The sequence below is a fragment of the Suncus etruscus genome, chromosome 15 (assembly GCF_024139225.1).
Source record: "Suncus etruscus isolate mSunEtr1 chromosome 15, mSunEtr1.pri.cur, whole genome shotgun sequence".
NCBI lineage: Eukaryota > Metazoa > Chordata > Mammalia > Eulipotyphla > Soricidae > Suncus > Suncus etruscus.
The window spans coordinates 77,170,569-77,182,971 of NC_064862.1; the positions used below are offsets into that span (position 1 = coordinate 77,170,569).

The 12,403-nt window shown below is 49.8% G+C and overlaps 3 protein-coding genes across 6 annotated transcripts in view; 2 read left to right on the top strand and 1 right to left on the bottom strand.

Annotated features, from left to right (window-relative positions):
• Window positions 1–12,403, top strand: part of USP42 (ubiquitin specific peptidase 42) — a 204,892-nt gene that overhangs the window by 86,141 nt on the left and 106,348 nt on the right. The gene's annotated exons all lie outside the window — the stretch shown is intronic.
• AIMP2 (aminoacyl tRNA synthetase complex interacting multifunctional protein 2) lies at window positions 249–9,966 on the top strand. 2 transcript variants are annotated; one of them, XM_049788677.1, is made up of 4 exons: window positions 249–514; window positions 5,887–6,093; window positions 8,430–8,658; window positions 9,444–9,966. In XM_049788677.1, the coding sequence occupies exons 1-4, from the start codon at window positions 380–382 to the stop codon at window positions 9,830–9,832; spliced, it is 960 nt and encodes a 319-aa protein (XP_049644634.1). In that variant the 5' UTR covers window positions 249–379; the 3' UTR covers window positions 9,833–9,966. The 2 variants fall into 2 exon arrangements, with proteins under 2 accessions (XP_049644634.1, XP_049644635.1); XM_049788678.1 differs by lacking the exon at window positions 249–514 and adding an exon at window positions 631–672.
• EIF2AK1 (eukaryotic translation initiation factor 2 alpha kinase 1) overlaps window positions 10,816–12,403 on the bottom strand; it is a 29,777-nt gene continuing 28,189 nt past the window's right edge. For all 3 annotated transcript variants that reach the window (XM_049788610.1, XM_049788609.1, XM_049788612.1), the window contains one exon: window positions 10,816–11,165. In XM_049788610.1, coding sequence (XP_049644567.1) covers window positions 11,028–11,165 — 138 coding nt within the window. In that variant the 3' untranslated portion in view covers window positions 10,816–11,027. The remainder of the gene's footprint in view (window positions 11,166–12,403) is intronic.

A 12,403-nucleotide genomic window follows, 5' to 3' on the forward strand; every position in this document is an offset into this window, starting at 1 on the left:
ACGCCAGGAGCCGCTCACCTGGGATCCTCTGGCTGCTGACTGCCACGCCTCTGGAACTAGAGGCCGCTCACGCCAAGCTTATCAGTTAGGCTCCGCCTCCCAGAGGCTCATTGGCTGGGTCTGACTGTTTGCCCCCGCCCCTTCCGGATGGGCCTTCCCGCCGATTGGTGGCATCAAAAGCCGGGTCCGTGACGTCAGGAGAAGGTTGACCAATGAGATTGCGCCGGCTGCGCTTTTTTTTTTTTTTTTTTTTTCCCCCCCGGACACTCGCCGCGGGTCGGGAAGGGAAGGAGGTGCCCGCAGTGTGTCGTGGCCAGCGTCAGGGCTTCCTGAGCGTTCGTATCCCTCGCCCACCTCCTCCCCTCTTGTGATTCCCACGATGCCGATGTACCAGGTGAAGCCCTACCACGAAGGCGGAGCATCTCTCCCCGTCGATCTCCCAACCTGTATGTACCGGCTCCCCAATCTGCACAGCAAGTCTGACAGTTCGGTGCCCAGCGCGGGCCACGTGCAGGTAGGAACCCCCTAAGCCTACCAATGCGCATGCGCGCTGACCACGCCCGCCGACCTCTCGCTCTGCGCAGGCGCATCTTTTCTGCTAGCTTAAGAATAACCTTATTTTTTCTGCACAGCAAGTCTGACAGTTCGGTGCCCAGCGCGGGCCACGTGCAGGTAGGAACCCCCTAAGCCTACCAATGCGCATGCGCGCTGACCACGCCCGCCGACCTCTCGCTCTGCGCAGGCGCATCTTTTCTGCTAGCTTAAGAATAACCTTATTTTTTCCTGCATTAAAATATTTGCCTGAATCCAGAGCGATAGTATAACGGGTAGAGCACATGCCTGGCACACAACTGACCCAGGTTCCATCCCTGCCATCCCATATGGTCCCTGAGCTCATAGCCAGGAGTGCCGACTCCCATGAATTTTTTTCACATTTTTTTTAAATTTATTTAAAGGAAATAGATCACATAGTTGACACAATTGATCAAAATACATTTGTTTCAGGAAGAACAAAGCCAAAGTTATTTAAAAAATTAAGAAAACTAACGAGATGGAAGAGAAAGAAAAGGTTCAGTAGCAAGTATATTTTTGAAAATCATTGAATCACCAGTTAACTCATTAAAGGCCTAGCAGAAGGTTTAATAAGCTTTTCTTCTTTTTTTTATTTTTAAGGATAAGAATTAAAGTACAAAAAAAAAGAAGAAGAAGAATTAAAGTACAGCATAGACACAGCAAAATATGGGGGACATGGAAAGGAAAAGCCTTGGCCTACATATAAGGAGACCATACCCCTGAAGTTTTCTGGTATAAGACCATTTCTAGGCTCCAGGCATACTAGGTTGTCCAACCCAACTCGTCTGTAGTGCCAGTAAACCCCACACACAAAAAAAATATTTTTTAATTAAATGTTTGCCTTTCTTGCATCTATTCTCATTTTCCCCCCTATGGCTGCTTAAATATATCATGAGCTGTAACCCACAACCCCAAAGTGATAGGTCAATGATCACTTGGAAGAGTTACAGGGCGAACCATGGTGTTCACACTTTCTGCTGCTTTATCCGATCCCAGAATTCCGTTCACACAGCTCCCTCCAGAGTAGCTAGCTTGGCGCTGGTTCTCCTGCTTTTAAATCTTGCTTTGGCCCCAATGTAGTGTTATGTTGCTCCATCTCCTAGCAGCAGGAAACAGCTCAGCATCGGCCTCTCTTCGACCTCTGTCCAGTACACAGCACACAGGGGTGTCCCTGGATTGAGACTGATTCACCAGGCACTGATCAGCCTGGGGCAGATCAGCCTGCAATTGTGGCTGAGAAATTGCTTTGCAAAGCCGTTCTGCCCTGTCCACTGACTCTTTTTTGTTTGTTTTGGGGCCACACCCATTTGACACTCAGGGGTTACTCTTGGCTATGTGCTCAGAAATCGCTCCTGGCTTGGGGGACCATATGGGACGCCAGGGGATCGAACCGCAGTCCATCCTACGCTAGCGCTGTTAAGGCAGATGCCTTATCACTTGTGCCATTGCTCCAGCACCTGTCCACTGTCTCTTAAGGCTAGTGGGAAGGCTTAGTGTTGGGCCTTCCCCAAAATGGCAGGTTGTCTAGTGTTGTTGAGGTAGGGACAGCAGGAACTGAGGCTTCTTTGACTGATTTTTTTTTCTATTATCATGCCAAGAGGAGTTCAATTAGGATGCTTTTTCTAGCTATGTTATGGATATAAAACTTTGGCGCCACACTTGGTAACTACACTTAGCTTTGCAAAGACCTTGGTGATGGTGGAACTTAAACATTATTCAATGTCCATCACATCCAGTAGCTGCCTCTTCCCCCCGATTCAGCAAGGTCTTGATACCTTTTGTAGAAATGGACGGTTTGCATAGGACACACAAATCCAGTTGGACATGGTACTCAGGAGGGCCAGTGGCTGGCTTACCACACATGGATATTCCTAGCTTTCCAACTCAGCTTCCAGAAATTGGCAGCAGCATGGAAGTCGAGCAGGAAGTCAGTCAGCTGACAGTACTGCAGAGATGAGAGTGGTCATTGACGACTCTGGGATGACCAACCCGGGACTGGAAGGATTGGGGGGATGATGTGAAAGGAGAGAGCATTTCTTTAACCCCCATCTCAGGAGCCAGGGGGCTCTATAGACTTACCAGCAGCCATTAAGGAATGGCATCTGCTGGAGAAGATGGAACTGGGAGTGACCAGGGGAGCTAATGGTCCTATGGATAAAATAACCAGATAAAGTGACCAGGCATGCACAGACATGAAAGGGTGTTCTGCCTTTGAACATGTGAGTTAGTTTGGAAGAGAAACTCACGGTTGCTGAGCACCAGCCCCAGATAAACTGTTCTGAAGCAGAGGTGCCATGAGAATTAAGAAAGCAAGATAGGGGCCGGGCGGTGGCGCTGGAGGTAAGGTGCCTGCCTTGCCTGCGCTAGCCTAGGACGGACCGAGGTTCGATCCCCTGGCGTCCCATATGGTCCCCCAAGAAGCCAGGAGCAACTTCTGAGCACATAGCCAGGAGTAACCCCTGAGCGTCACAGGGTGTGGCCCAAAAACCAAAAAAAAAAAAAAAAAAAAGAAAGCAAGATAGGGCCCAGAGAGATAGCACAGAGGTGTTTGCCGATCCAGGACCAAAGGTGGTTGGTTCGAATCCTGGTGTCCCATATGGTCCCCCATGCCTGCCAGGAGCTATTTCTGAGCAGACAGCCAGGAGTAACCCCTGAGCATCACAGGGTGTGGTCCAAAAACAAAAACAAAAAGAAAGCAAGATAGAGGGCTGGAGGGGAAAAAAAAAAAAAGAGCAAGATAGAGGGGCCGGAGAGATAGGAGGTAGGACGTTTGCCTTGCATGTAAAAGGACAGTGGTTCGAATCCCGGCATCCCATATGGTCCCCTGAGCCTGCCAGGAATGATTTCTGAACACAGAGCCAGGAGTAATCCCTGAGCGTTGCTGGGTGTGAACCAAAAACCAAAAACCAAAAAAAAAAAAAAAAAAAAAAAAGAAGAAGAAGAAGAAGAAGAAGAAGAAGGGCTAGAGAGATAGCACAGCAGTAGGGTGTTTGCCTTGCATGCAGCCGACCCAGGACAGGCCTGGGTTAGATTCCCAGTATCCCATATGGTCCCCCAAGCCTGCTAGGAAAGATTTCAGAGCATAGATCCAGGAGTAACCCCTGGAGGGCTCCTGGGTATGGCCTACCTACCAGAAAAGAAGAAACCATGACAGACATAAGAGAAGTATAGGGTCAGTAGGTTCACAACCTTATGGACTGAGAGCCTCAATTCCCCATCACATTTCTTTTTTTATTTTTTAGTTATTGGGGTACACCCTGTAATGATTAGGGGTTACCCCTACCTCTGTACTCAGAACTTATTCTTGGCGGGCTTGGGAAAGTATGAGATGCCAGGAACCAAACCCGGGTTGGCCCCATTCAAAGCAAATGTTCTACTGTGGCTCCAATCCCTCTAACTTATCTTTTAGCAGGTCTGGTATATCTGTTTCCTAAATGTATATATACTGACACATGGTCACCACCGTGTTGACTATTCTAGTTCTGAGCCTTTTCTTCAAGCTTCATGCATCAATTGCTTGTTAGTGTGGGAACAGGTCGGTCAGTGTGATTGGGGAAGTTTCCTATTACTGCCTTTTCAGTGAGCCTGGGATCAAAGATCTTCCTCTAGCCAGAATTACAAAGCTGCTTCCTGTATGGCAACCATTTGACCAGGCAGAAAAGATGCAAAGATTCAGGGCATGGGCATTTTCGTATTTATGAAGTTTAATCTTTCTGCAGTGGAAACAGTTCCAGGTAGCACTCGGGCAGAGAGAGTATTGCCTTAGAATCCTTGGCCTCCATGGGGATACTTCTAGGCTTCAGGACACTCATTATATTTTTTTGATTTGGGGGTGTGGTTGCTTCGTAGGGAGGGGAAGGGAGCATGCAGTGCCAAGAATAAAATTAAGAGCTCCCACATGTGCCCCCCCCCCTCCCTTTGAGTTACCTCCCTTGGCCCTTTTTTTTTCTCTCTCTTTTTTTTTTTTTTTTTGGTTTTTGGGTCACACCCGGCAGCACTCAGGGATTATTCCTGGCAGGCTCCGGGGACTATATGGGGTGCCAGGATTTGAACGAATGACCTTCTGCATGAAAGGCAAACGCCTTACCTCCATGCTATCTCTCTGGCCCCTACCTTGGCCCTTTTTGAAAGGGCCATGTAGAGTCCGGAGCGATAGCACAATGGTGAGGGCATTTGCCTTGCATGCTACTGACGTGGTATCCTGTATGATCCCTCAAACCTATCAGGAGTGATTCCTGAGCACAGAGCCAGGAGTAACCCCTAGTGCCATCAGGAGTGGCCCAAAACCTAAAAAAAATTAATTAAAAGAAAAATTAATTAAAAATAAATTAATTAGGGGCTGGAGAGATAGCATGAAGGTAGGGCGTTTGCCTTGCATTCAGAAGGATGGTGGTTCGAATGCTGGCATCCCATATGGTTCCCCGAGCCTGCCAGGAACAATTTCTGAGCGTAGAGCCAGGAGTCACCCCTGAGCACTGCCAATCCAAAATCAAAAAAAAAAAATTTTTTTTTAAAGCCAGTTAGATTTGGTGAATAATTTGTGTTCTTTTTTTTTTTTTGGTTTTTGGGCCACACCCAGTGATGCTCAGGGGTTACTCCTGGCTATGTGCTCAGAAGTTGCTCCTGGCTTGGGGGACCATATGGGACACCGGGGGATCGAACCACGGTCCGTCCAAGGCTAGCACAGGCAAGGCAGGCACCTTACCTTTAGCGCCACCGCCCAGCCCCATAATTTGTGTTCTTTTTCATATCCTTGTCTGTTTTTTGGTTTTGGGGGGTTGTTTATTTTATTTTTATTTTTTTTTTTGTTTTTTGTTTTTGGGGTCACACCCGGCAGTGCTCAGGAGTTACTCTTGGCTGTCTGCTCAGAAATAGCTCCTGGCAGGCACGGGGGACCATATGGGACACCGGGATTCGAACCAACCACCTTTGGTCCTAGATCGGCTGCTTGCAAGGCAAATGCCACTGTGCTATCTTTCCGGGCCCGGGTTGTTTATTTTTTTGTGTGTGTGAAGATACTGAAATGAAAGTCTTAGGATATCAGAGTGGTTCAGAGTCACAACTTTTGCTATATAGCACTGACATTGGCAGGAGTAGGGGAGGACTGTCCTTTTGCAGGATCCATAATATGAGAAAAATTAAAATGAAGATGTAGGGAAATGAGATGAAACCGAAGGGAAATGAAATGTCTCTGCTGTTGCATTATAACCTATTTGAACATCCACTGGGTGTCAAGCAGCAGAGATAAGTGATTCTTTCCAAACTGACCCATGGTGGTGAGTGGAAGGAACCTTCTGGTATTGTTTTATTTAGGCTGAGCCTCCCGCATCACTTCAAGCACTAGAGGCCCGCCAGGATGACATCTTAAGGCGCCTGTCTGAGCTGAAAGCTACTGTGGATGGTCTCTCCAAAATGATTCACACACCCGATGCCGACCTGGACATGAGCAGCATCATCCAAGCCGAGGATCCCATCCAAAGGTCCGCCAGTTCACTCGAATTAAGCTCGGTTCTCGGAAAGGTATGTGCCTGCAGCCAGTGAACATCGAGGTCTAAGTTCCAGTTGAGGGCCTGGGCTGTGTTCCTCCTTTTCCAAATGAGGGACCCCACAGCCAGGCAGGCTGTTAAGTGCAGAGTGAAGTCACCAAGCTGCAAAGCTCTTGCATTAAATAGATAACGATGGGGCTGGATGGTGATGGATGGCAATGGATTTCTCTCTGCCATCCCAGACCACGTGGCTCCGCAACCCCATCCAGCCGGCGGGTCCCAGGCCCAGGTGAAAGGTGAAATCACTCACTCACAGGCAAGCATCAGGAAGCATTAACTTTATTCATGCCCTATTCACCACATGTGTGTGGCCTACTCATAACCTTTCAAGCACTAGTTATTCTTGGCCCTGCATCTAAACTCCTTTCAGTCATCTTCCCTTTGGGCTCCATGCTGGTCAAAGACCAGAACACAGAGACCCAAAAGCCAGAGCGCCCAGCAGCGCAGAAAGGGGGCCCGAATCCCCTCGGTCCAAGGCTTATCTAACTTTTCCAAGACCCCTCCCAGGAATGGGCGGGGTCTTGTAGGTAAGGTCACACATATCTGGTTCCCAAGACCCCTCCCAGAAATGGGTGGGTCTCAGGTCGCTACACATAAATCCAGGGTGGAGTAACACAAAGCCTCTTCTTAACCTCATAGCATCGGAAGAGCAGAGCAGGAAGTGGAAGCTGGGCTGTCCTACTGAGTGGCAGCCTGACAGCCTGGTGGCCACAAATAGCCTGACCCCAGGAACCCAGCCACAAAACCTTCTGGCCCTCTGAAACACGTGACACAAAGCCAATCACAGCCTCTATCAAACATACTTCATATATGAAAGTCAGTTTGCTGCATACAAGTTGGACCCACAGCCTTCAGGAACAGGCTTCTGCTAAAGCAGAACTCTGACACTTTTTTATCTACAGATGGGGAAAATAGAACTCTTCACTCCTGACAACAGTGCAGGTTTCTTGTCTTGTAGCTGCAACATGAGTAAATTAGTTTTTTTAGGGGGTGAGATGTTAACAGGCTCATCTGATAAAAATGACAAAGTGGCCTGCCAGGAGCAATTTCTGAGTATAGAGCCAGGAGTAACCCCTGAGTGCTGCTGGGTGTGACCCCCCCCAAAAAAAAATCTTTTAAAAAAAAAGTACATTGTGGGGCCGGAGAGATAGCACAGCAGTAAGGCGTTTTGCCTTAGACGCAGAAGGATGGTGGTTCGAATCCCGGCATCCCATATGGTTCCCCGAGCCTGCCAGGAGCGATTTCTGAGCCATAGAGCCTGAGCACTGCCGGGTGTTACCCAAAAACCAAAAACCAAAAAAAAAAAAAAAAAAAAAAAAAGACAAAATGGAATTTGAGGGTTCAAAACGTGTCCCCCTGCTCGGCCTCACTTCTAGAGTCGCTGCTGAAAATTTTGGTTATGCCTGGAGACATCAAAGGCAATGGTGGTATTGCATCATCTTACCTGGATACTTCGTCATGGGCTCCTCAGTACCCTGGCAACCCCCCTCATCTGGTATGCAGTGAGCACTGAGGACCACCCATGTTGGCAGCTGAATGGAGAGAATTAACAGTAGTGCCAGCCCCCAAGGCCTGAGTACCACAAGTACATCCATTTTTTGGTGGGAGGTGGGAAGGCACATCTGGTGATACTCAGGATTAATTTATTCCTGGTTCTGTGCTCAGGATCACTCCTGGTGGGCTCAGGGGACTATACAGGTGCCAGGAATAGAACTTCGGTCAACTGTATGCAAGGCAAGCACCTCCCTGATCTACTATTGCTCCAGCCCATGTTTAAGGTCATCTGACCCTGCTGGGGCATGAGGCAGGTGCAGAATAGGGACACAGAACTCAGCTTCTGCAACATGAAACAGCCATGGGATCACCTCCCTGTCACCAGGAGTTCATCTTCCTGGGGGTGGTGAAGGTAGAGATGGAAAAGCTGCATGGACAGGCAGTGCTTCTCACTCTGGATAACACCCCCTCAGGGCTTCCTCCAGCATTGGTCACCACAGCCAGGCCCTTGTTTGGGTTTCTCTCCCACGACTTACCTCCAAACGGATGTGGAAACTATATCTACCTGGGTGTTTTGGAATGTTCTCATAGGTGGCATCATCACATTTTTCTTTCTGATGTCCAGGAATGTGGCTTCCTAATAAACTGTTTGCTTTGCAGGGGCCAGCAAGCAGGCCATGGTTAGGGTAAGCGCCCTACCCCCGCCAGGAGATGAGGGTTGAGTTGGGGCCTCTGGTCTTCCTAGAGTAGCACTTTGCTCAGGGCCCCCCTCAAACATCCCTGTGAAAGCACTTTGCCGTGTCTGATCTCCCCCAGGATTATGGAGCACTGAAAGACATCGTGATCAACGCCAACCCTGAGTCACCACCGCTGTCCCTGTTGGTGCTACACCAGCTGCTATGCAAGCGCTTCCGGGTCTTGTCCACGGTGCACACGCATTCGGCCGTGCGCAGCGTCCCCGCAAAGTTGCTGCACTGCTTTGGGGAGCAGCCCCAGCAGCAGCGCCATGAGTACCAACTGGCCTTCACACTAATCTGGAAGAATGGTGAGTAGAAGGGCCCTGAGGTTACACCATTTGGTGGCAGGCAGCCCATTACAGCATGTCAGATCTCAGCAAAGTATCCGGAAGGCCAGATTGTGTTTCCCAGAGTGGGTGGTGCCACAGTAAGCTTCAGGTCCAGTGGCCAGGTATGTGTGAAGTGTGTGTAATTTTCATTCTTGAGAAAGGTAAATTTGGGGGGTGGGGAGGACACAGCATTTTTCCCCCTAAAAAGAGACTATGAGCTGTAGACAGCAAGGAGATGAGGCACTTGGTGCAGGCATTGGTCAGCCACCTTTGCTCGAATTCCAGTACCACCCAGTCCCCTGAGCCCCACCAACTGTCACTCCTCAATGCAGAGCCAGAAATAGCCTTGAGCACAGCCAGGTGTGACCCAAACGGAGCCCCTTCTCCCAACAGAGCATCAGTTTTAAGGGCCTGTGGTCTAGAGGGGTGGAGGGCCTGAATCTTAACTGAGGGCTCCCCTTCCTCTGGCAAGGTAGGGGTCTCTAAAGGAAGGGAGGTACAAGCAGGGCTGCTGACAGTACCTTCTTCAGGTAACCCCAGGGGCCAGCTGGCATCACTGCTACACTCCTCACAGGGGAGTGAGTTTGAGTCATAGCTGCCTATTTCTAGGCCTCATCCTGCATGTCTGAGGCCTCTCTGGCTTGAATCTTAGTCAGTTTGACTCTGTCACACTCCCAGGCTCAAACATGGAGCCTGGGAAGCAGATCAGAAACTAGCTTTCTGGCCACTTTGCTCACTGGCATTCCCATTTTCTTTCCTTCCAGTGCCAAAGACGCAGATGAAGTTCAGTGTCCAAACAATGTGTCCCATCGAAGGAGAGGGCAACATCGCACGTTTCCTGTTCTCTCTGTTGGGCCCGCAGCAGAACGCCATGACACTGACCCTTATTGACAGCTGGGTTGACGTGGCCATCTTCCAGCTGAAGGAGGGTGGCAGCAAGGAAAAGTCTGCGGTGCTCCGTTCCATGAACTCCACGCTCAGCAAGAGCCCATGGCTGGTGGGCAATGAGCTGACGGTGGCTGATGTGGTGCTGTGGTCAGTGCTCCAGCAGACGGGCAGCTGCAGCACTGCCCTGCCTGCCAATGTGCAGAAGTGGGTGCGGGCCTGTGAGAATCTGGCCCCCTTCAGCACTGCTCTCCGTCTGCTGAGCTGAATTGCCATGGCAGGCCCAGGGCTCAGGCCTAAGAAGGCTCTTCGTACCTGTCTGTTGTAGACAGAGGACTTGGGCCACCGTCAACCCCGTCTTGATATCTGCCAGTGGTCAATAAAAGCATCATGTGATGGTGAGCTTTGCACTGTCCTTTAAGATAAGGAGCTGGGGGTAGAGCATGGGCTTGGTGTCCATGAAGCTGATCTTCCGTCTCCCATGTAGTATACACCACAAAATTAAACACTGTTGAGCCTCGCCCTCTCAGCTACCAGTCAACATAAGCACATGACTGCCTCTGAGGAAAGTGGCTTAGAGGGAGAAAGCATCAAGGATGGGGGAACAAAGGCAAGAGCCAGTTGGGATGCAAGCTGTAAAGACACAGCTCTTGGGGCTGGAGAGATAGCATGAAGATAGGGCATTTGCCTTGCATGCAGAAGGATGGTGGTTCGAATCCCGGCACCCCATATGGGCCCCCGAGCCTGCCAAGAGTGATTTCTGATCGTTGAGCCAGGACTAACTTGAGAGCTACTGAATGTGATCCAAAAACAACCATAAACAAAAAACAAAAACAGCTCTGGAGCTGCCACAAGTCGAAGGGCAAAAAGAACCAGCCTCGGCTCTGGTCTATAAGGAATTGTAAGGGTTTGACCTGTCTGGAGCAGGGCATGAACTGCTTCTATGTCTTTCTGGTCATTCCATTGGCAGCAAGGGAGCTGGCAGCTGCCAGAACTCAACAGCCAGCACGTGTAGGCCTAGGCTTGGGGCAGAGGCAAATTAGGGACACTGCTCTGCAGTAGAGCTTTCTAGAAGTGAACTTGGCTGTTAGCACAGTGTTCAGAGGAAAACGAAGTATGCCTGGTGTCACTTATGTTGCTACTGCAACAGTGTGTTGGGGGAATAAATAAAGCAGAAAGAGACTGTCCTGTGATCTCGCTTCCAAAACACAAAAGTGCCACAAAGAAGTCAATTCATAGCTACCCTTTAATAAACAATACACCACCCACTCAGACCACAATTCTTACTCTTACCATTCTCTTATTTTAGTTTTTGAGCCATGCCCAGCAACACTCAGGGCTTACTCCTGGCTCTGCACCTGGAGATCATTCCCGCTAGACCTTACGGGGTATCGGGATGGAGCCCAGGTGGCACCTACTATGACCATTTTCAAATCAGTCCATTCTGAGTTGGTGAGAGCCCATCAAGGTGAGACTGGCAGCGCAGCATCGGTCAAGTCCCCTGGGTCTCCTCTATCTTGAGAAAGAAGACTCAACTGCTTCTTCAGTTCCGCAATTTCTTTTTCCTGCTCTAGAATCTTCATCTGGAGGGACAGGTTCACCTAGAAAGAGGAGGTTGGAGCTGTGTTAAGATGGCATCCAGGTCTTGGGGGTTTGAAGACAGACCTCCCCCCACCACAGGGTACAGATGTTAGGGATCCCAAGGGCTGAAAGGCAACACTGCTTGCAGTGAGGCATCTATGGGGACACATGTAGCTATGTCCTGGAACACGTCTACCCAGTGCTTTTTGTTTTGTTTTGGGGCCACAGAGGCAGTGCTCAGGGGTTACTCGGCTCTCTGCTCAGAAATTGTGCCTGGGAGGCATGAGGGACCATACTGGATGCTGGGATTCGAACCACCATTGGTCCTGGATCAGCCACTTGCAAGGGAAACACCGCTGTGCTTTCTCTCTGGCCCTACCCAGTGCTTTTATAATCATTTGTTTTGGGGCCACACCCACTGACACTCAGGTGTTAACTTTTGGCAGGCTCAGGGGACCATATGGGATGCCAGAATAGAACTTGGGTCGGTCACGTGCAACGCAAATGCCCTACATTCTGTGTTATGGCTCCAGCCCTGCCCAGAACAGAAGCTGCCACTGGCCTACTCTGGAGCACAGAAAGCAACGAATTGGCTGCACTGCAGCAGAATTCGAAGGTGCTTAGAAGCAGTGGTCAAGGAAGCCAGGTCCATGCTGCCAGAGATCCAGGAGCAGTGCTAAGATGTGAGAGAGGGGCCCGGAGAGATAGCACAGCGGCATTTGCCTTGCAAGCAGCTGATCCAGGACCAAAGGTGGTTGGTTCAAATCCCGGTGTCCCATATGGTCCCCCATGCCTGCCAGGAGCTATTTCTGAGCAGACAGCCAGGAGTAACCCCTGAGCACCGCTGGGTGTGGCCCAAAAACAACAAACAAACAAACAAACAAAGATGTGAGAGAGGGAGTTGGACTTAGGAAAGAAAGATGGCCCCTGGGGCTGGAAAGACAGGATCCCAGGTAGGGCACAATTAAATGTGCATACCCCCTTATCCCATAAGATAAGGGACAAACAAGATTTGAAGGGTATTAAAGCTCTTGAGAGGACTGGAGCAAGAGCACAGTGGTAGGGCATTTGCCTTGCATGTTGATGACCCAGGACAAACCTGGGTTTGATCCCCAGCATCCCTTATGGTCCCCTGAGCCTACCAAGAGTGACTTTTTGTTTTGTTTTGTTTGGGCCACACCCGGTGATGCTCAGGGGTTACTCCTGGCTATGGGCTCAGAAATTGCTCCTGGCTTGGGGGGTTATATGGGTCACTAGG